Source organism: Poecilia reticulata, linkage group LG16 (assembly GCF_000633615.1).
Source record: "Poecilia reticulata strain Guanapo linkage group LG16, Guppy_female_1.0+MT, whole genome shotgun sequence".
Classification (NCBI taxonomy): Eukaryota; Metazoa; Chordata; class Actinopteri; order Cyprinodontiformes; family Poeciliidae; genus Poecilia; species Poecilia reticulata.
In genome coordinates this window covers 14,514,489-14,538,895 of record NC_024346.1, presented here as the reverse complement: position 1 = coordinate 14,538,895, position 24,407 = coordinate 14,514,489, and the positions used below count along the sequence as shown (strand labels likewise).

At 38.7% G+C, this 24,407-nt stretch overlaps 1 protein-coding gene across 5 annotated transcripts; it reads right to left on the bottom strand.

Moving 5' to 3' along the window:
• mag (myelin associated glycoprotein) lies at positions 1-22,726 on the bottom strand. 5 transcript variants are annotated; one of them, XM_017309502.1, is made up of 13 exons: positions 22,644-22,726; positions 13,701-13,824; positions 10,864-10,966; positions 9,593-9,668; positions 9,120-9,488; positions 8,743-9,039; positions 8,374-8,631; positions 7,166-7,426; positions 6,635-6,943; positions 4,218-4,317; positions 3,514-3,610; positions 3,196-3,249; positions 1-2,927 (listed from the first exon to the last, which is right to left on the bottom strand). In XM_017309502.1, exons 4-13 carry the CDS (start codon positions 9,636-9,638, stop codon positions 2,769-2,771), a joined length of 1,950 nt encoding a protein of 649 aa, XP_017164991.1. In that variant the 5' UTR covers positions 9,639-9,668; positions 10,864-10,966; positions 13,701-13,824; positions 22,644-22,726; the 3' UTR covers positions 1-2,768. The 5 variants fall into 5 exon arrangements, with proteins under 5 accessions (XP_017164991.1, XP_017164990.1, XP_017164992.1 ...); XM_017309501.1 differs by lacking the exon at positions 22,644-22,726 and adding an exon at positions 17,714-17,907; XM_017309503.1 differs by lacking the exons at positions 3,196-3,249; positions 22,644-22,726 and adding an exon at positions 17,714-17,908.
• Positions 22,727-24,407: the final 1,681 nt, after the last annotated feature.

Below are 24,407 nucleotides of genomic sequence, written 5' to 3'. Positions count from 1 at the left end.
TTGTTTTCTACCAATAATCCACTGTTGTTTTTTTGTATTTTTTATTTTTTTGTCTTTTATTTGTACTTATTTGGAACAGAAGACAGATGAATTTTGAATTGCTTAAAATAAAACAGAGCAAACCATATAATAATAAAACTGTCATACCTTTGCAATCTCTGATAATTTGCAGAGAGTTTGCAACTACTGATTTGAATTACTGTGTCAGAATATCAGAACTGTAGAAAAAAAATATATGTAATGACAATGATAATAATAATGATCACAAAGTATTGGACAATTTAACTGTACAACACACCGTGACAAAGAATTAGGTGTATTTAATACTGGTGTGAAAAAAAGAAATACAAAAATAAGAGGCATTGTAAGACTGCAAGCCAGCATATCTGGAACCCTCCATTAAAGTAACAAGAACACTGTCTTAATAAAAGGCAGAGTTAATTAGAATTGGTCAAAGCTGACAATGTTTGCATGCTGTAATAAACACAACTTTAAAAACTTGTTCTAATAGTTGTGCCATTCTTACCACACAGATTCTGCCCTCTCTTGATGTCAGACCATGTATTAGCAATTACCTTTTTGTGTGTCATTATTTCTTTGACCAATGTCCAAATAGGACAGAATATTTCAAACAAGAATCTTGCATAACGATTCTTCACACTATATTTTTGTGATACCTTGGATAAAAGCATTGTACTATTTAATAATTATGCATCCATTACTTTGAGGTGTTACAGAGGAAGTATTTCCTTTGGAAATTTACAACGAGTAAGGCTTCATTTGGAATCTCTTAGCAGCTGTTAAATGCTGTCTGTATTGCATGAAAATTGCAGAGAAAAAAAAAATCATGCCAACAGAATCCAAAACATGTGTTGTCTATCAGAACCTATGCAGCATGGCCAGATGTAGGTGTTATTTGGAGGTGTGTCATTTAGGGAGTTCAGAATAAACCAGCTTCTATGTAGAGTAGGTTATATTCTGGAGTGGTATTTATGGAGAAGGTAAACTGGATTGTTTGCTAAAGGTGGTCGGTGAGATTCTTTTAGTTAAAGCCAGAGCAGTGGGGGAACCTGAAGCAGAAAACTGACATTGCAGAGTATTTTGATAATATGAAAGGAATCCTGCCTGCAGGGTGAGTGTGGTTAGGATATAGCCTTGACATGACAAGACAGCTTGAGATAACAAAGCCATGCAGGTACACAGCAACCCAGCTGGACAAATGCCACCACATTCCTATGTGATATATTGCTTCGGCAAATTTGTGTGCGAACAAGGAACTCTCACGGTTCATGCAAGCCCACAGTATTTAATCCTGGCTGATTTTCAAAGTAACAGTATGGTTTTTGTCCAATGAAAAGAGTGCCTAGCAAATATCACAAACCTAAATTTATTGTACATTAGGGGAGTTTAATAAAACTGAGGTTTTAATAAATATTTTAAGCTAGCCGATTTTAATTTGAAATCAGTGAAATTAAGCAGGCAGTTTTCTTCTGAATTTTCTGATTTGACTCGTTAAGTTCAATATTGTTTAATATTTGAAGCCTATATTAAGACAGTGTTTATCCAGACTGGCTCTCGACTGCTTTTAAATGTGTCAAACTGGTGAAACACTCATGCAAAATATGTTGTAAACACACTGCCATCATCTTCTTCATAAATATACATCAATTTTATTTATTATAAGACATCATTATCAAGTTAGACTATTAGTGTGCTTTAATATCACATCACAGGTTCATCAAATGTATTTGAGCAGCACAACCAGTTGACGAGTTGGCGTTACTGTTTTCACTCATAAGTTTGACGCAATCCTGTGAGAAAGAGGAATCCATTTCTGTGGGAAGTTAACAGATACCCCACAGATCACAGACATCTGATCTTTCGGCACAATTTCAACACACACGCATACAAACACACACATTGTCTAGAGGAGATAACACTTTGGCCCCACACACATTTATATGTTGTGCTTTAGGTTTGTATTTTCTAGAATGCGTGAGAAAACATTTTTTTGGAGAAGAAAATAGACGTTTTGCACTTGCCACAGTAAGTGAAAATTTATATAAATTAAGGGAAAATGCTTGAAATGAATTGTGGCAGTTTTTGTAAGTGGGTGGCATGTCACTTAAACTTTGAAATTGCTGTCAAACGTAAGTGACACCTTTCTGTTTTCTGTCTACTGAGTTCCACAACATATCAAATACAGTAATGATGAGGCAAGATACCAAGCTGTATAACTCTGTTGTGTCTCGATACATTGATGTGCTTAAGATGTAATGAACCAGAACCAGAAAAGAGAGGATTTAATCTCTGTTCAGAAAACTGAAGAAAAACACAGTAACTCCTTGCCCTGATGCTTCGACCGGCAGCAGACGCAGTGACAGTGGTCAGACAGATCAAATAATGAGACAGATGAGACACTGATAACTACAAGAATAAAACAAAATGTGAAATGATGTAGAAACAATGTGCAACAATCGAATCTTGCAATTCAAATAATGTGTGATTTCGTCCTGTGAGTCCTGCTCCATCCTGGAAAACTGGCAGTTTTGAGTTGCGTATAAAAAGGATATTGCATAAAGAAAGGGCCACTGTCAGGGAGTTGTACATTATAAATTATACACCAGGGAAAAAAAATGAAACAGTGAGTCACCATAATCAGGGAGGAATCCAGTGAAGGAGTTAATAAAAGTTTTTGTTGAGGATGTATGTAACTCGTGGCTGCCACTGCGTCTCGCGTAGCCGAGGGATCAGGGAAGGATCGCGATTCATTTGGCTTTGATTTCTGTGTAGTTGCTGCCGTCATCTCCCCTCCCAGATGCCCCCTCCCTGGGCCTGGCGCCAATAAACTCCAGAGAAGCGTAATTCAGCTCTTGCCTCTCCAGTCCTGCCACAGAGCCCACAGGTTGGTAATCCCCGTCTTCTCCCTGCAGACAGAAGGAGCATTCACCACCACCAACTATCAAGATCCAAGGCATGAACAGAAATCAGTTAGGAGTTACTGGTTGACATAATGACAATAGGACTGACGATGTTTGGTGTTAATCTCGCGGTTCGTGTTACGAATGAGGAAGCCATGCAGAAGGCCTTTTCGGAAACAAATTAAAGTGAACAGAAGAGAGAAGCTGATATGCAAGGGGGATGCATCTGTCTCTGTGGCTTGTGTCTTAATGGGGATTCGTTTGGGAACCTTACCGTAGTCTCCTCTAGAATGGAGTTAAACTTTGAGCCCAACAGCTCTGTCTTAAGCTGTGCAAGAGTTAGGGGAGAGAAAAAACAGACAGAAAACGCAGAGAAGCGATGAAAGCAGGAGAAAAACAGTGTTTCGAAAGGTCATTGTTGGAGTTATTAGACTGCTAGTGGGAGAGATTACTTCATGACCTCTTTTCAGAGCTCAAAATGGGGTCTCAATACTATTTTCATTACACAAAATGTTAACCCCAAACATTCTGAGAATGGTCGTTCAACCCCTCCGTATTTATAATCTGAATTATTGACATCGTTATGTCTCACCACTTTCTTCCTCAGATTTTGTTTGTCCTTCTTGACTGCGCTGTAGTACAAAGCTGGGTTCTCCAGGACCACGTCCTGCCTAGGGTTGCCATTCTCTCTGGGGGACGGAGTCACATAATCAGACTCGGTCTCAGCTGCCAGTAAAGCTGGGCGACACGCCAAGCCTGGGCATCCATTTTAAAACAAGCTGTTTAAGGTTATGCTGGAGGCCGTCTCTGGCTGTGAGTGACGTGGTTATTTGATGGGTTTAGTCGCTGAGATCGCTGTTCTACTGAAGAAAGCTTGCGAATTTGAGGGTCGAATGAGGCCTTGGGACTAAATTAAAGCACCTTGGTTAAGAGGGCTGCCTGGGTTGTATTTAGCACAGCAGGTCAAGGATACGGAAGCAATGTCAGAGCAAAGAATCATGCCTGCAAAATATAAGGTTAGTCCAGCTTGCTTACTACCTCCACAAGGCAGCCAGTGTGAATTTGCAAAGATTTCATCTCAGTTTTGTTGTAGCAAATGAACTGAAATCGCTTTTAGACAGAAGATGCTCACGTCCACATCGATCCCACATTCACTCAAATACAATCTGCATACATGTGTTTTAGAATGGATGACTAGGCTCAAGTGTTTCCAAGGATCTCACAAAATTCTTAGTAAGCAAAACAAAAACGTCCGTGTAACATTGTCTTCTCCATTAGTTTGTTGTTTATACTCACTTCTTGTTATTCTGGCCCACATATCTCACTGCTGCAATAATGAAGGCAATCACTGCGACTCCTCCAATGGTGCCAACTATAACTGCCATCATGTACTTTTCTAAAAACACAAAGGTGATGGTCTGTAAACTGACAGCAACATTTGCACAAATATTGCTCAGATGGTGTTAAGCCCAAAATTATTCATACCCCTGGGCTAATTTGAATACGACAATTTTTTTCATTAAACCAATAAGTTTGTTGACTGCTAAATCTGCGATGGGGTATGAATGCTTTTTGGCTCGACTGTGGAAAGGGAGTTAAATCAGCGAACATAATCTAGACACTCTACAGTAAATAGACAAATATTGTACAAACTGTATTTCTCATAAAAGCTTTTCTTAAGCAAATGTAGCCCGATTAGTCAGTCAAAAAGGTAATTAAGTTATTTGCTTTTCAGTGTGAAAATAGTAATGGAAATAAGCTGCAATGATTTGTTCCTACTTCTCTTTTAGACATAACCTCATTAATAGTTATCATTAATAGTGGACTTCCTAAACATTGAATCTGGAAATGTCTTTATGTATTTACAATCAACATGTTTCAACCTTCTCAAAAGGATACTGGTCATTTACGGTCTTTTATTGCTGGAGTACTTCTGCAAGTGATGGAAGGCTTGCCTAAATCACTTCTTTATTGAAAGATAAAAAGTTCCTATGATATCCGAGTTTAAATGAGGTGTAATCCATCTTTAAACTAGCTCAGCCTTAATAATAAAACCTCATACCAGGAACAATGTCTCCCCTCTGTTTTCCTCAGATCTTATTGTAGTCCCTTGTGATCATCACTGTTTCATCATAGATCCTTCTATTTTCTCATTTTTGACTCATTCTCATGTAATTTTCATTTTAAAAATGTCCACAGTCTTTGACATTCTTTCTTTTGATTCATTGGTCCAGTCTTGATGCTTTATCGGAGTCTGTGATTGTCATGTTCTAACTTCCTTAACATACCCATAACTTGAAACCAGACTGCACAGTTAGTAGCACTGTTGCTTTGCAGACAGAAAGTCCAGGGCTCAAATTGTAGCCTTGGCGCTTTCTGCATGCAGTTTGCATGTTCTCTTTGTCTTTTCTGCAGATTCTCCGGCTCCCTCTCGCAGTCCAAAAACATAACTGCTTGGTCAACTGGTCTCTGTAAATTATCCTCAGGTATGAATGAGTGTGTGTAGGCATGTTTCGGAAAAATCCCAGGAGGAAGATAACCGGAATACAATAGATTTGGGTGTATTGGGATGTATCACATCCTAAAAACCGGAGGTGTAATGTTACTGAAGCAGGAGAAATAGTGCTTTATTTGGGATTTATTTTTCTAGTAGATCAATACAGATTTAATTCACTGGAGCAGAACAGAGTGTGTGTGATTAATTACAGTCTCTGAGCCTGTTGTAATGAAGGGCCAACATCAGCAGACTTTTTAAGTGATCCAAGAAATTGATGCAAATCAACGCTTAGATCTGAATAACTATGCCAGATTTTTAGAATCATTAAAGCCATCTTGAAACTTTCACTAGGTTGGATTGTGCATTGCAACGTATGTGGTGTGCTCATGTCATGCAGCAAACAAAATACCAGACAAATGAGGTACTAACCTGGGTGATTATACAAACACTCCAAAAAGGGAAGTGTTAAAGAAATGGCCAGCTGTAGGGTAGCAGATATGAAAAGGGTTGCATTGTGAAATTAATTAATAATGTAGCTTCATCAGCTTTATACCAATGTGAGAGTGCTCCAGGGAACATTTATTTTGGGGAGAATCTGAGAGTCAAGTTGTAGAAGGAATCTCCAAAGAATTATGCATACCATCCCTACTTATAAATTCTAGAAAATACACACGCCTGTAACATCTGGTTTCAGTTATCACTCAAAAAACATCTGCAATCCTAAGAGCATATCTCCTTCAGCATGTCCCAAGGTGCGCCTGTTGTTATAAGAGGAACTTTGTCAAAAGGGCGTCTGGAGGGTTAAAGGCAAAAGGTCATATCCTCTAGAAAAAGTCAGACATCTATCATTTGTTCGAACATACACTGCTCAAAAAAATAAAAGGAACACTTCAGTGTTCACTTAAATGTTAAAGTGTTCCCTTTATTTTTTTGAGCAGTGTATAATCTCAGGCTCTATACAAGATGGAACTATACTAGAAATCCATCTCTTATATAAGTGGAAGGCAGCACACTGACAATGCTTTTGCTAAAATGTACAAATTATTTTCTCCACTCCTCCCTGTTCAAATAAACCAGTTTTAGTTTTAGTTGCTTAATGCACGTTAACCATTTGGTTTTGCTGTAAAAAACAAAAATCATAATTTACGTTGTTTCACATTAAAATCAAACTCTCGAAACTGTGCTGTCAAAGCAAAGGTAAACTCTTTGGACTCACTTTCTTGTTGGAGCTCCAAAAGCACGCTCTCCCTCCCATAGATGTTGTACATGCTGCAGTGGACGTTCACAGCCGGCCCGTTGTTGTCGGCCCGCTCACCTTTCTCCCGTAGTTTGATCATCGCAGTGGACGTGTGACCGTCCGTGTGAGTGTAGAAGTTGAACCGACCGTCGGTTTCGTTGATGGTGATGTTGAGGTCAGGGAGGTAAAACTCAATCGTGGGTTCGGGGTTTCCCACGGCCACACAAACACACTGGACTCCCTCCCTCACCACTGTGCACTTTGACTCCTCCAGAAACACAGGGGCATCTGTTAAAAAGGGACAAACAGATAAAGGAGTTGATAAACAGAACATGCCTGTGAAATATTTTAACACTATCAAACAAATTGTCAATAAAGTCACCATCTAATCACTGTACGCTAGATGAAAAGATATAGACAATTAAAAGTTTCTACAATCGCCATTACAATATTCCATTATACTACCATAAATTTGCCAATGAGAATAATCCAGGACATTGAGGCACTCACATTCCACAGTGATATTGAGGGAAGCGCTGGCCCGTCCATGCTCATTCTCCGCCAGGCAGCGATACTGTCCTGTTTGCTGCGGCATGATATCCATGATCTCCAGCACCGAGAGCTCGCCAGCAGTTATGGAGCCTGCCAGCTCCCCGTCCTTCAGCCAGGTCAGGGTCGGGGCAGGGCTCCCCATGGTGTTACAGTGCAGGGCCAGCGAGGAGCCCTGAACTACTGTCATGGAGTCATTCACAACAGGCTCACGAGGAGGGTCTGTAAAAAAATAAAAGTTAAAAAACAGGGAGAATTTGAGTTTGTTCTTATGTTTGCTACTCAGATAAAAAAAAAAAAAACATTTTATTTCTGATTGTCAAGAATGTTCTCACAGTAACAACATGCATTTAAATCTGACAGTAGTTTATTATCATGTTATGAAAATCAATGCTATGACAACAAAACATCTCCGACATTTCAGGAGAAAAGATAATCTCAAGTCACAAAAAGTATTTAATACCTCCATAAATCCTCTCGTCTAAATACACTTTATCTGTTTAAAAGAACATCTAATCACTCAAAAGCTTTACTGCAGTTCTAAAGTTCACTTTCAGTTTTATAACTACTAATGTAGGGAAATGAGTTGATTCCCAGAAATAAAATGAAATGTAAAATTTGTCACTGAAAGAAAAGTTTAAAAGACTGTATTTTAAAGGAATAGTTCAGAATTTTATTAAGTACGGCTCTGTTTAAAGACGGTAAGATCATAATATCTCATTTCTATTAAATAACTCTCTTCAGACATTTACTTAGCACAAATTATTTGGTCCTAGAGGCAAAAGCTAATGGTAATTAAACAAGCATTTTAAAACAATCTCAAAAACATAACTTCCTTTTATGCAAATGGTATTTAAATACCCTGAAATTATTATCACGTGTGTTGGCCAATTATTTCCACAAAAACATAAAGTGTTAATGGAGGTCAGCAGTGGTGCATCACCAGTAATCTGACTTTTTGAAACACATTTGAAAAACAGAACATGCAGTAAGATAGTAACTTCTTATAACTTTTGAACCAAACCTCACTTCAAGCATACAAAAACTGTCTTTTTTTTCTCTGTGTTTTAGAAAACATCCCTGGCTAAGACCATAAACTGCAGACATTGGAGGAAAAAAGAACAACGCTGTTGGCCATTTGTGCTATGGAGCTCATTTCCCAGACTTACATTTCACAGCGAGGTACAGTGATGTGTTCATAATGCCATAGCCATTGTCTCCAACGCAGGTGTAAATCCCCTCATTTTCAGGTGTCACATCATCCAGGGAGAGAGAGATGTTGGATGCTGTGTCCCATAGCACCTCCTGGTCTCCGAACAGCCAGGCGACACGGGGAGAAGGGTTGCTGTCCACTTCACAGTGCAGTGTCACAGAGCTGCCCTCCATCACTTCAGAGGATACGTTCACCCACACTGATCGCGGAGAATCTAAAAGGTAACAAAAAAAATTAGGCCTTTGTTTGTTGGTACTCAAGTTTTCAGATGCCACGTCCAAACAGGAGACCCACACATCACTCCAAAAGGTTTCAATGCACTTACACTTGACGTCTAATGAGACGAGCCTCTCATAGACCAGTGTGGTGTTGGGGAAGTAGACCCTGCAACCCAGTAGCTGGCCATTGTGCATAGGTCTGGGTGTGAAGGTGAGGGTGTTAGAGATTACTGCTGTATTGCTCTCCTCCGTGTAGTCAGCGCTGAACTCCGGATCAGGCAGGTAGTCGGTGTACATCCACTGGATCTCTGGGGTCATGTCTGGGCAGTTATCAGGAGCGTAGCACGTCAGCTCCAGGGTCTCGTCGCTAACAATCTCCTCTGGTATGTCAATGTTGGGCTGATCTGCAGAACAGAGCATAATCATCCTCAGTTTAAGTTTTTCTGGGTTACCAATGAGAATATTTGCTTCGTTATTGGCTCACCTAAAACTTTGAGCTCAGCATAGTCTGGGTAGGAATATTTATTGGCTCCACCAACGTCCGCACGGAAGTAGTATCTTCCTGAGTGCTCTGTGCCAACATTGCCAATAAGCAGTGTGCAGTTTCTCTGGTTGAGGTCACCCAAAAGCTTGGTGCGGCCCTTGTAGCTCTCGTGCACAACGTCTGTGAGTGATTTAAAGACCACAGGGGGGAACAGTTGCGGATAGGGCTGGCCAAAGTACCAAATACCATGAACACCCCGGGCGGGCCTGATTCCAGACGGGTACATGAAACTGCATGGGATGACCACACAGGAGTTTGTCATGGCTGAGATGTCCCGAGGTAACCAAATATTCCACTGACAGTTGGCATCTGTACAAGTAGAGGGAAGCAGAGTCAAAGTTGATGTCCATTATTTCAAAGTAGAAGAAAAATCACATGATTTGATTGATTATGAAAACACAGAAATGTATTACCACTGATAATTAACAGCAGAGGTATGAGCAGCTCCAAACACCACATTGTCTTGGCTTAGCACTGGACCATAGACTTCTAAAAGAAACACACACACATTCAGTTACAGCACAGCAGGAGGGGAACAAGTCTATATAATGTGTATGCTTGGATTTGATCAGATAAAATAATGACTATTTTACCCACATTAAAAGATTTCAACTTACCCGTTTGGTCTATTTGTTTTTATTACTGGAATAAACTAAAACCTTTATCTTAAATATGTGGAAAACATGTTTTGATAAAATTTTGCCAACCTTCAACTAAAGTGTGGTGAAGTATCTAAAACACTTTCTGTCAAAATGAGTGAAGCACTCTTAACAAACATGTTTTGGGTACTTTCAGTGAAGACTCCCTCAGCTCTTCTGGCACTTTGGCACTTATGATGGAAATATAGAGGCAGAAATATTTGTGTGACAATAACCAAAATGATCATGATGCTCCAATTTGCCTTCTGATGTTTGAAACATCTTTTTCTAAACACTTGCGAAAAAGTCATTTTATAGTAATTTAACAACATTTCACATGACAAAAATAAAACAAAAAACATTTTTTACATCATTTAAACTAATACAATTTTATGTTTTATTCTTGGGGTGCACCGATTGCAGTTTTCTGGCCGATCAGAGATTACCAATCTTTTAAGCTTAACCTGACTATTCCGATTTTGGCTGATTAATAAAAAAGTGAGAATTTCATGTCTTGAATTTTTCAATTTCAGTGCTTAATGTTGATGTCCCATTTGCACATCACAAAACCTTGTATTTATGCACATACTTTGGGAATCCACTTTAGTTACCACAGAAAAGCAGATAAAATATTCTAAATCTGGTTCTTCTCATCAGACCATCATGTATCAACATTCCACACAAAGACAAATAATTCATTATTATTTCACAGAGTGGATGGCATGTCGCTGTATAGGAAGGGAACAATGACATTTCTAGAGAAAATCTTTGATTTTGTAAAATGGTATTAATATATTTTTCTAAGTTTTGTTAAGCATCAGATTACTCTTTATCAAAGCTTAACTTACTTCAGTGGTACTTGTATTAATCTTACTTTACTCTGAATCCACTCATTAAAATTAATAAAAACTTGCATAGAGAGACTGCCGTGGTCAAAACTTCAATTGTAAGAGGTAATAAAAATGAAAAACATATATTTTGAGAGTCATTCTTGTGCCTTGGGTTAGGACACTGATTTGTAACTAGCAGAGTGAGGTAGGTTTTACCTTGAAAAGCTGATGGTTCACAACAGACTGAGTCACTGCAGCTTATCGACAGCTCCACTAGAGGGTGTTTACTCACACCCAGGCAGCTTGACAGCCCTGTTCTCTACAAGAAAGAAACAAGCAAAAAAAAAGCATTACGAGTCCCGTCACCATGATCTGGCGATTACATCACACTCACTCTGACACAGAGCAGTAGTAAGACCTACAAACGCAGCGTCAGTGGGCACCTGCTCGCGCCCCCTCAGTGGAGTCTCTCATTATGGTGGCCATACGTAAGACCTCACGATGAATGACCCTCACTGTTGGTTGAGTTCTGACATGAAGCCAAACACCAGTCACCACACATCATGTCATCAGTAGATTACTGATGCTATTTGTGCTGTGCTAGAATTAAATCAGGAGCGAGGGAGGGACTTATAACACTACACACTGATGACAATGTGGGTGTAAGCGACAAACATTAGAAAGTCAATACTGACAAAATGGCATAAAAAGCAAAGCAAATTGAAAATGCATATCAAATATTTATTGTAAATTGGTCCAGTGTTGATTTACATCACATTTTATAAATTGCTGAGTCTATGAGAAGCTGTAATTTCCACCAAGTGAAAATAACATGTTAAAAACTTAGAATAACTTCAATGTTTCCAAACAGAAACCAACATTAAAGCATATTGTAAGCATTTTATGTCTTTAGCACAGACCCAGTGTAAGACCCAGTGTCCTAATGTAGATCCAGCAAACGGTCACAGGCTCTGGGAAACACAAGTAGGTTAAAAGGCAAAAATTCTGAAAACATAAGTCACCGATCTGGAGTTCAACTGCTCTAAATTTGGCATCACAGTAAAATGTTTTCACAAACGTAATGTTTCACAAATCAAAAGTAGGTTTTTGAAGAATCTTTGATTAATTTTATGTAGTCTTGAACTGTTTATATGTTGTGAATTTTTTGCATGTCCCAACCTTGAAGTGATCATACCAAAAACAATGCTATTTTTATGTCAGTGCAAAAATAATCCTGCTTAGGTCTAAGCAGTGTAAGTGTTTTATTTGTAAAACTACAGGTGGCCGAATGCAGTCCAAATAGCAAACCATCATTTGCCATGACTGCCAAGTAGAAATCTACAAATCAGAATGGCCAGCAGCAATGTAAGGCAACTCCCTGACTGTGCAGGCAAGTAAGTAATAGGAAACCCACTGATTTCTGGACTAACATAATATAATACTGGATTGCAGAGCTGAATTTGGGAATGACACCAAGTTCAGCTTAGCCACACTACCAGTCCAGAAACCTGTGGGGTTTCCAAATTGATATCCTTAAAGACCTGGCCACAAAGCAGCAAAAACTGTATCAACATGTTCAGTAAAGAATGCTGTGTAGAGCTGTTTGTGTGAAAGATTTATTTCTATGCAAGTCATTACCAGCACAGCTGCCACCAAGTTATTTAACCATAGTCTCTTACAAGTTTGCTGTTTGCACGAGACAATCTGTTGGAAAGTAATGAGAATCAATTGAGCTTCCAGCTTCAGGTGATCACCTAATTAAATCCATCTTTTAAGAAATCATGTCATTTCCACAAGAATGTTTTAGATTTCATGAAAAATCACGACAAACTGAGGTCCTGTTACACAGCTGCTTGAAAATCAGTATGTTGGTACTTGTTATATAAAACTGAGATCAGAAATAAATAATTTTATATTATTTTGATAGATGGTAAGGGAGTATTTTTTGCTGAAAAATCCTTTCATTCAATTCTTGACAAAACATTGTTTTTGTTCGTTTTTCTTGACAGCTAACACCTGACCTCTGATGTAACCTCTGATCTAATAATCAGTTTCCAGAAGAATTTGAAGTCCTGCGGATTTCTTCAAATCTTTCTTACAAATCTTATGATTCATAACACGGGAGTTTCCGAATTCCGACTGTCACTTTCATGGGTTTCCATTTCTAATATTAAACCTAAATCTATAACAGTTTTAAAATGGAACAAAAAACCAAATGTACACCAACAAAAGGATGAAAAATTAATAAACGCAAAAGAACAAGCAGAGGATTTTGGCTTTGTGCTGCAGCAGCCGGTGTGTGCAGATGGCGAGATTGGGAGTGGATGGTGCTTCAGAGCTTCGTGATTAACACATCCCATCATCCCCCGGAGAATCCATGACCAATATTAACTTTGCTGATGGACAGCAGGGAACGTTTCTGTTTGTTTGACATGGCCAGGGATGCGTCATGCTGTTCATCATGCAGCCAAACCTCCAGAAAAATAGCCAGATAACTGGTGATATTTCAACATGTTATAAATCTTGTCTGACTGCTAAGAAGTTCCAGTTTCATGCTAGTTTGACCTTTAAAACCTGCATGCTTGTTCATTTTGGCCACATGGGGGCAGTAGAATCCATTTCGGAGCAGAGCATCCTCACACTTGCGGCTAACAGGATGACCTTTCTAGCTGTTGACTATTTCAACACTTAGAAATCCGAAGCAGCATTAGCATGAAGAAGATGGAAAATTAAATCTCACAAAATTGATTGTGTTCTAAAGGTGACACAGACAAAGAGATGCTTTATAAGACATTCAGGCCCGGGGCAAGAGTCCGGAAAAATCTGCGCTCTCAACAAAAGGCCAAGAGCTTCATGGGAATGATCTGGAGAGAAGGAGGTTGTGCAGCAGCAACGGCAGGAGACAACAGAGCAGAGCAGCCAGGCATGGCCAGTGACACCACCACCAACCTCAACAACGACCTCATTGATGGGGCAGACAAACGGCTGGCACAGAGCACCCTGCATACGTGTGCACGCTTACAGGGCCCACACAGAAAACACTTGCCTCATACCAGCCTCAGCACCAGGCTCCTGCTGCCTCGCGGTCCTGAAGGCTTCTTTTTTTTTTTTTGTTTTCTTCACGTTGTTTTTGTTCTCCCCGAGCTGGTGGTCTCACTCCGGTTTCCAGATGTCAGACTGCGTGTGAGAACACAGAAAAGGTGGAAATATATCAGTGTTTCTTGGGCACAAGAAGAATGAGGAGCCTGCATGGAACCTGTCTGGATGTAGGCAGATTTATTAAGTATGTCCTCCGTCATAGAGATGTCAGTGGCCCACTCAGCATTCCTCCCTCTGTTTTATGGTTTCCCTACGATGTCTCCATGCCTTGATGTCTGAGTCAGAGGCTGGTGCGACTTAAATTTCATTCTTTATCTTAATAGTTGATTTGTAGGGGAACAGCTGGTACGTATGAATAAATACAGCACCTTTGACAAGGGCTTTTGGTTACATGAAAGCATAAATAATAATAATACACACTGTTTAAAAAAAATGCAAATACAAGGCAGAATAAAAATTAAATTCTCATTAAGACTCATAGGAAATATTTCATCCCTCAGATTTCTACAGTTTTTGCTTTTGCGTCACACTTAAATGTTTCAAATACAAAAAAGAAACATCAGGCAACCAGAGTAAATACAAAACGCAGTTTATTCATAAAGGGGAAAAAAAGCTAACCACTGTTTTTTCATTCTAAAAATTTCATTCTAAATTGTTTTTACATTATTAGAGTTTTATTCATTCCATTTTTTATTGCTGAATCATGAACACTGTCTTTAAATTAGGCAACACCAACCTTAACTAAGGTAAGTGAAGCTTGCATTTAATTAGCTGTTCAATAGGTCTGGCAGTAACCAGGTTTAGATTATGAAATGTAACAAACATTGTGGTCAATTCAGTGTTTTTGGTTTGCTTAGCTTCTCTCTCTAAATAAATGAAATTTGTAAACTGAAATTTGTAATTATTTAAGTTGTCTTTACATGATTGGTGATCTGAAACATTTGAATGAGACACAAAACACAGAAATGCTGTAAGAGGCAAGCAATTTTTCTCAGCACTGTAATAAATAGAGAGACACAATCTATTAAAACTAAACAAAGAACTGTCCTGATCCGCTAGGACTACATGGCTGGTCTTTATTTTGAAACTGATCCAGTTTCATAAGTGGAATCAAATGATCACTAAACATTCAAGAAACCAGAGAAGCTTTAAAAATAAGTTTGAAGTTAAAACTTTTGATATATATTTTTAAAAAGGCACATAGTATTCTGCTTCTTGGAAACAGTGATCTGATTTAATGGGCTCCCTGTCCAAGATTTTAATCTTCTAATTATAATTTATCCTCACAGGCTTTATTATTGCAGATACAGCTTGTGACTAAGAGGTTAAACAGTAATTTTATGTGAAAAAAAAAACAAAAAAAAAACATTAGTGCTATTCCTGCTTTAGCATGAAGAGAGAAGCAGCGATGACTCAATATCACTTTGAATAAGGCGTCATTAGAGCAACATATGAAGTGTAGGAGGAACTTGTGAAAAATATGATTATGTAAATTGCAAATTTACATTACTTTGAAACACTTTGATCTTTAACTTTATTTTTTTCAACTGCATCTGAACACACTCTATAATTAGAGCCAAGAAAGTGTTTATATCGGCTTCTGTTTGTGGGCAGATTTTAATCTGATTTTATGTCTTTCCAAGCTCATGTAGATCTGATATCTGCCCTGGTGAGGAATGTGTGGAGGTGGGGTACACAAGCACGGATCCACTGAGAGGTCCACCTAGTTTACATACTAATACAACAAGGCTAAATTGTGTCTCCAGTGAGCAAGGTTCTCCAACGCCTTTGTTGCAACTGGAGTGCGTCACTTGAGCTGAAAAGCCTTCAGACCACAGGCCGAATGATGGCATCGAATGAGCTCAAGGGAATCCCTCTGCAAACAGTCTGGAGAGGAGCTGAAGTGAAGAATGTTACATTGAGGCGCTGGAGACGTGGACTAATGAATAAGCAGCATGCCATAACCCCCTACACATGCATGCAGCATAAGGCAAGCTGGCTCAGTCTTTGGTGTAGGGCACATTGATATGTGACCTTCCTCCACACTCCCTCTGCACTGGTTGTAAATTAAGCATGCACTATTGTCCTGCTGGGAATGAAGTCATTGTCSATCAGATCAAACTTTATAAGCATTATCAGTTTGGTTATATAAATTTAAACAAAGAGTTTTGCCTAATATTCATATGGCTTTGTGAAAGAGATCCTTCTCTCATCAAACGTYGGTGTTATCGCTTCTCCAAAATCATTCCTTTGGGATATTTGTTGTACCCAAGCAATCAGCCCAGATAAATCAGGTTGTGACACCTTTGATGATTCATCTATGCAACTGAAGCTGCTAATACGAAAACAACTGGCCGTGCCAAGGAGAACCTTTTCATTGTTAATATCGTCTGCAGTCCGTGCACAAGAGCAGCGGCTCAGCTCCTTGGATGAAGGGAGGGAGGGAAAGAATGGGAACCTTGTCTGCAGAACACTGCCCATTGTGCAGGGGAACAAACTGGAGGAATTTTTTTTTTTTTTTTTTCCGGAACAGGCTCGCTCACAGCTTGCGCTTTGCTGCTTGCCTGTGACGCGCGTTGATCCACCACAAGCTAAGGCTCCCACCAAAATACTGAGAGGAGCAGATGGTCTTAAAACATGGCCGCTCCCCCTCCCACACATGGAGCGCTGAGCTGCGATGAGCGCGCGCACACTAAAAGACACACGGTGTAAACATTAAAAAGAAGGTATGCCAGCGTCTAGTCACACAGTCTGTCAAAAGAAAGGAAAGATTAGACTTTTATGGGAWAAAAAAAATAAATGTATTAAATTAGTTKTTATAATGTATGAGATATTTAACCATTTTTACATTTTCAGACACTTCCTCCTGTAAATCTTCAGTGGGCTCCACCACTTTTCACCCCGTTTTCTATTCAGCTTGTACAGTAGTTTAAACTTTAAAATCCACTTTGAAATGTTTCTCTCCCACCATCGGTTTAATTGTGAGTCTTTTTCCAAGAACACATATCAACAAGGAGAGCTTTAGTTGGCAGACCCCCAACAGAACAACAAACCAGGAGCACAAGCAGCATTTATTTGTATTCTTTTTCCACCTGGCAAACAAAGCAGGTCTGGCAATCCCCGTCCCGGTGAGCAGATGGTGAGCCACAGGCCTCCWCTCTCATAAGAGYGCCCTCCCTTCCGCTCTGAACTGAAGGAGGTGAGAAACAGAGCTGTCACCTGTTCGCCATCATATACAAATAAAACGCAGCTCCTCCCAAGGCCTTCTACTTAACTAATTGTTACAGACAGGGAGAGGTCATTTTACATCGTCACACGTCTGGGTTGGTTGAAAATTTAGATGACTGAAAAATCCTTGCACTCAAATTTAACCTGGTCAAAGAGGGTCAGTACTGGCTCTGGTAAAGAAAAAAAAAATTAGCTTAACATTACAGTCTACTGTGTATAATGTAATGCTTAATTTTCCWAGAGTGAGAAGAAATGCTAAGCCAAACTTTTCTACCTAGCGTTTGATTAGATCCATTCGATCAATAAAAGATCCGCGGGGCGCTAACAACACCGGCACCAAATCCTGTCCTCTAATAATTGGCTGGGCTTTTAGCAGCTCCGACTGACATCAAACACCCTCTCTCATGTGTGAACACTTGCGCATCACCACAAGCACGTTCGCCCATCCAGGCATTTACGAAGGAACAGAGAGTCACACACACGTATTCATTATCCAATGCYGTCTAACCTGTGATTCATTCACTTCGAGCTCCAGCTCATCAGTTCTGAGGGCTCACGCAAACAAGAGCRGACTCACATCATGAATGTTGGCGTTTGATCTTATAAACAAAGGAGTACAAATTGGAAAGGAAAACAGGCTTTCACAACACACACAGTGCGCTTGTCTCATCTTGCTTSCTTCTTACAGGAAAATATTACATTCGAATGCAAGTCAGATAAAAGAGCTGCTGCTCCTCACCTGTGCAGGTGACTGTGGCCAAAGTCCAAATGTTAGCAGCTCCTGTGGTTCTAGCAATCTTTCCTCAGACACTCGCATGTAAGCAGTCACACCAGCAGAACCTCTCGCCACTCGCAGTACCAAGCCCCAATAGTGGAGAATAAACTGCCCTCCCCACCACCAGCGCCGACATCAGCCCCCCTCTCTYATGAAAATCAGCCCTTCAGTGTAGCAGCATTGTTCTGAAGCTTCGCCCAAAGGCTCAACCATTCATAAATACATGGGGGACCACAAAGGGCCACACTGTTCCAACTTTCCCCAACATGGGTGAGGCTTTGAATTTCAAGGCGTTTCGACTTCACTTGTCCAGTTTGGTCTGAGCTGGATGAAACTGATAACTTTTGATCATTTAGGATCGATAGACAGCATAGTGTTTTATTCTATAAACCATCGAGGAAGTCACGAAGGGAAAATAAGGGAAGTTAAGAGGAGGACAAGGCAAAGGAGTGAAAAATTCTTCACGTTTTTTCAAATGTCCTTTAAAGTCAAGCAGAATCATCCTTTTTGCCTTTAAAATAACAATCCTCCCAGTGTTATCTTTCAAAAGCTCAAAAAACCCCAAAAAACAAACAAAACAAAGCAAAAATATGTGCATGTTTTATCCCAGCAAAAATAACTCTGTGGTTTGTTAGATGTTTTTTTATCTGCAAGGCTTAAGTCATTACCTTTTAATGAACAGCAAAAAGTAAAAAAAAAACAATGTGCACGGGCCTAAAGGTAGCTGAAGATCCAAAGTTATTCACACCTTTTATGTGTGCAAGAATCTAAACAATYATCTTTGAGGGATTATTAAAAAACTGTATAACTTTCATGGTAACTTTTYAATACAAGTCAAATATTACAATTAGCCAAACCATGACAGAGGTATTCTGAAAATCCACAAACTGATCATACCTGGAAATTCTAAAATGTCAATTACTTTTTCGCATGACAATAACAAACGGTTCGTTGGAGTTTAATGCGAAAAACAGAGTATTCCATTTACATGGAGTGGAAGAAAAATGAAGCATAGTTTCAAAAGTAAAAAAAATAGTTGCAAAGTTTTAAGCTGCTTTTTGACAAAAAAAAAAAAATCAAGATCAAGAACCTTTAGCTGCATATTCACCAATACATGACCATCGACCTAAGCTGACAGACAGGGTAAGCAAACATAGGAAATACGGTCAGAKGAAACTAAAATTGAATTTTATGGCTTACATGCAAAATGCTATGGGAAAACTAACACTGCACACGAGCCAACCCTATCATCAAACTCAGTGGTTGTGGCATCATGCTGTGGGAATGTTTYTCTTTYTGCATAGTTTAGGGGAACATAKCAGAAGTAACTTTTCCAAACAAACAAAAAAATATATCTCTTTATTATTATCTTTTAAACAACTTACCCAAACATCAGAACGCCCGAACCTTGGCCACTAGAGTTTTTTTTTTTTTTTTTTTTAAACCAGCTTAATACAGGAAAGCCAAGGCTTCAGCTAAAAAAATTAAAAAATAAATAAAACAAATCCCATGTTGAAGTCTTTTTAAATTGTCCTGTTTCAGAAACATTCAAAAGACCCACACAATGAGTTAAAGGCATCATTTAAAGTAATGGACCATGACACTGCTGTGCACGTTTTACTCTAAAGGCAGCTGGTCAGATAATCAGGAGATGAATGGGGATAAATGTTGGTTCATACTGGAAGAAGACATGAGAATGGGATAGACGTTCACGTTGGGACAGTGACCCTAACCATCCAGCCAGTCACAATGATCTAGAAGCATATTCATGAATTATAAGGGATCAGTTTATGCTAAATATTTCCTTATTTGAAAAAAAATGTTGAAAAGTCCCGTTGCTTTGATGTTACAAATACACCTCATTTTGTGTCGRTCTATTATATGAAATCCCAATAAAACACACTGATGTTGTTTTTTTTTTGTTTTTTTTTGCAATGACAAAATGCGAAAAGATTTAAAGGATACAAAGACGTCACTAAAGCACTGTCGTTTACAGTCACATTCAACAACCCATTGGAGATACTTTMTAAACTTAGAGCACAACCAGAAACCATCACACATTTGTAGGGTTTTATAGAATGAGGTGTGAAGAAGTACAAGCTTCCTGTGTAATGCCTAGATTTTGGAATCATTTTTAAAGTTTGGTGATCTTCATTAAATAAAAAAAAAACTTTAACAATGTCCATTTAAACATGCTAAAGAGCTCATTAAAGAACAGGCTGACTGTTCCTGAAAATCATTTTATTTTGCACAGAATGTCCTAGCTGACGTGTTTTGTATGAAGAGTTGCGTATGAACAGCTTCTCTATTACTGTCTCTACAAAGGCACTTAACACTCCTGCATTCCCATTAGATGGCTCACACAGTCAACTGGTGTCACTCTGAAGCAGCTTTTAAACATGACTCTGTTTTCTGCCTGAAGCTAACCCTCACACTGAGCAGGACAAACTGAAGATACGGTAATCCAAAGACAAATCTGAATCGCATGCAAGATTTAAATCTGGTGCCTTTTTAAGCTCTGTTAAGCGCTTAACCAAATTGATTCAGATTTCTTTTTTCAGAAAAATATTTATAATAATTGCCTTTATAATATRATAATTAGCATTTTTAGTTAATCCAATTTAAAAGATTTGCAAATCATTACCTTCTAGTTATATCTTAAGGTGTCAACTAAGCTGAGTTGTGATGCTAWTAATAAACACATTAGCCTACATGGTATTAGGCTTGTCTACAGACTTGYATGGTGCTACGACAATGACATGAAAATCCAGGACCAGCTAACAAACGCTGTCCCTCCTCCTGAAACAGTAGCCATTGTCCCCAGAGGGCTTCTGGGACAGAACAGCTCAGCTCGAGCCTGACACCGCACAACACTGGGAAGTCGATGCACACAGATAATTGTCTTTTAATCAAAACAATCCCCTTTTCTCTGCTCTTGCTTGTTTGTCTTTGTCCCTTGTTCAACCTTGCTCCGCTGGTTGTAACTTTTATGAATTCTGGCAATTTTAATCAGTCCCAACCTGGGCGTGAGTTAGGAATTGTGGGTTTTATGCAAGAGTAGTGGATGCTGATCATCAATAAATTAGGAAAAGGTCTTGTGGGGGTGAAACTCAAATTACCTCATTTTTTTAATAGGTTTATTTCTAAGTGTAACTAATGGTTGGTGATGTTGATATAGTAACATATTACCTGAGTCAACCAGTGATTGTCGAGGATGTTTTTACCCTACACACTTGAATGTTTTTGCATGATTATTCATATTTGATGCTAACTTATCTCCTTTCTATATTTTTCCATCTGTTATCTCACAAGTGAACGTCATTTCAATAGTTTATCCCTGCTCAAAGACTAAACACACTTCCATGATGATTGAACAATTCTTAGATTTTTTTGTTTTTGCAAATGCTTGTGTCCAGCAAAAGTCAAACTTTCCATAATCCTGTCCGTGTCATTTTTGATGACTGAGAGGTGTTAAAATCAACAAGAATATGAACTTATTGTGAGCTGTAGCTCACATGGTGTAAACTTCATAAAACAAGGTACAAGAGGAAGATCATCTTCAGCCAGAACAACAAGAGACAGAATCCTTTCTTGGTCATTTGACAGACACTGAAAACAATCAAGCTTTCAAAAAGACTATTTCAATCAAGTCTAACCACAAAGACCCAAATAAAAGCAGTGTAAGCACACACACACAAAAAAACACATTTTCACAGCTTTACGGTGCGGTTTGGGGGCCAAAGGGGTTGTGGGTAGAATGTGTGGGCGGGTGTTGATGGGGGTTGTTAGGATTGTGCTGGACAGAGACGAGCAGCAGAATAGCACATTGAGAAAGGATCCATTGTCCACCCTATCCACTTTATTGGACAGATGCAGAGGTTGGCTGCCATTTGCAAATGAATAAACAGTTGAAAAAATGCTAGTACTTCATATCTCATTGTTTCATTTTGCAGGTAGTTAGACAAACTGCTTAACATGTCCTCATATGATACATAACAGAAATCCTRTTTTAATATAAAAAAAATATTGCATGAACTCATTTCATTGTAAGTCAATTTGAAAATATTAAACACCATGCTAAGAGAGACTGAATAAAACATAAAAAAAAAGATGTTTAATAAATAACCGTTTCAGTTGCATATAATCGCAAATCATGAGAGAAAACTCGGCTCACAAGTGAAAATTGAACGATTATTGACCTCATTTAGGGTGCTTGATCCTAAGCTGTGACATGCTGCTGTCCCGGGTTAAAAGGGGTTTTTCACTCCCAATGGTGCACCATGTCAGATTTGTCCTACTTGGTTTATMTCCCCTCATTGTACTCCAACTGTCATTGCTTGGATTTAGATTCTGTTTGATGCACAGCTCAGTTTAGGTCTTTGACAGGCTCAACAGAATGTTTTTGCATTTTCTTTTCATTTTAGTAGAGATTAATTGAAACTATCAGCATATCCTCTGATATAAGTTACATTTTATGATGCATACCAACAACAAAAAAATGATGTAAGTTGTGGCTGTGGTGATAGAAAATGTCAAAACCTATAATTAGATAATATTCTAAATGATTTTAATCAAAAGATAAGTAATACATTATGCAATATGTGACAAATTATTCAAGATTATGTACTTTGATGTTTTATTTTAAGCTCTAACCCAGAAGACGCAGGTACATATACAGTTTTCAATATGTGAAGAAATTCATTGCTCAACATCATATATTTCTATTAAATTATCACCGCCACACGTTCTGTTGAAAGGATAAAGTTTTACATTTAACACATGAATTCACGAGTGACAGAGTAGAAGAAGACAAAAGCAGGTTAGATTGTTTTTCTAAAAGAAAAATGTAAGATTATTATAAAATCTGCCAGCTATGGAGCGAGATATCTCTTACCTTATCAGCTGATCTGATCAGAAGCCAGTGAGAGTCCTTCTCTCTCCTTCAACATTTGTTTACTCTGCTGCTCTCCCTCCTCTCTCTCTTTCACTCTCTCTGTGTCAGCAGATTGGCTCTTTGGCAAAATAAACCTGTGAATTTTTTTTTTTTTTTAACAGAGAAAAGGCAGATTCGTCAGTTATTTAATCAAAGACTAATTACATGATACCATGTAATATTTTTTTTTTGTTGTCAGGATAATTCTAAAATGTGTGCTACTTTTGTTGACAGACATTATGCAAACAGACAAGATCAAAAGTTTACATTGTACGAGGAGTGGATGATGGCATTCCACATTAGTTAATGTTCAATGTTTGATTTCAGGGTTGACTGATGAAAGCGTTTCTCATTTTAATTTTAATAACCCTGTATCTTTGACCTGATGGTAACAGGCTGTCTTCATGACTCAGAGAGTGGTCAGAATCATGACCAGGTCAGTTTCATGATTCGGTTTCAATTAGTTAGTTTCAATTAGAACCAGATAACTACAAGTGCAACAATCTCAGCAGCCTGAAGATCAAACAAAACAACAACCTAACACTGTGGGTTTTTTGGTAGAGCTTAAAATACATATAAATGTATTTTTATCTTTACTGCAAAATAATGCTGAGTGAATCGTGATATTAGAATCAGGAGTGTGAGCATAAACTGAATGATTTTTGTTAATGACCTTTTATAGTGACCATCTCGCGGGATGCACTTCACTTGCTGTCCGGTGTAGTGATGGATTGAGAACTGTACCTTCAGAGGCACATAAAACCGATTACAAAGCCAGCCTTTTATCACCACAAGAAATGTTCCAGTGTGACCAGCAGGTGAAGCATTAAAGGAGTAATCTCTTAACAAGATATTGAGAAACTCAAGACTTGATTACTCCACAGGTTGGCCTAAAATGCAATCAGACAATGGCAGCTAATCCAGAATGCTGCCGCTCACGTTGTCACTAAAACCAGGAAGATAAAGCACATCTCCTCAGTTCTAAAGTCACTGGCTCCCTATAGCTCAGAGAATGGACTTTGGAAAACATTAGTTTATACTGAGTGGCTTTGCACCAAAATACATTAAACACCTGTTGTCCTGCTGTCATTGTATCAACATTATGGGCTACTCAGGTCTTCTGGTTCTTGTTTGTTCTGCATCTCCAGAATCAGAACCAAACATAGAGAAGCAGCACTYAGTTTTTATGCTCCTCTAATCTGGAAGAAATCTACAGAAAACTGACAAATGCTAAAACACTGAGCTCTTTTAAATCAAGGCTAAAAACCCAGCTGTTTAGAGCTGTCCTYCATAAATAACTGGAAAATCATAAAGGTCAGTCGGCTTTTCAACCCGTCATCATTTTCACTTTGTCTGCAGTTACAACCATSAAAATTCWGCTACTGTTCATTTCTGTATTTCTTTGGAGGAGGTCCTCCTACATTATCCAAGAGTCTACATGCCACTATGCGAAGCAAACTTGGTGGGGGTGTAACATAAATATTTGGATCAGGAGTTTGCCAAATACTATAACCACAGAATATTCCATGAATAATGAAAACGTTTGTGTGAAGGATCTGCAGGTGCACATGGAAATGAGAGAATGGGTGAAAGTTTAACAATGGTCTCGATTGAAATGCATTCATAATCTGCAGTTTATTGGTTTTACATAATGTCTTTTTTGTGCGTTTTAACTTTCATGCCAAGTCTGAGAAGTTTTATTTCTAAACTCAGTCTCCAAAAGAA

What these genes read in the sequence shown, in the direction of transcription:
- mag (XM_017309502.1), bottom strand. Translation starts at nt 9,638, where the DNA reads ATGTGGTGTTTGGAGCTGCTCATACCTCTGCTGTTAATTATCAGTG. An exon ending in CGTCTCATTAGACGTCAAGT is followed by an intron (nt 8,632 to 8,742) that starts GTAAGTGCATTG and finishes GTTACCTTTTAG; the next exon opens with ATTCTCCGCGATCAGTGTGG. An exon ending in TTTGGAGCTCCAACAAGAAA is followed by an intron (nt 4,318 to 6,634) that starts GTGAGTCCAAAG and finishes TTGTGTTTTTAG; the next exon opens with AAAAGTACATGATGGCAGTT.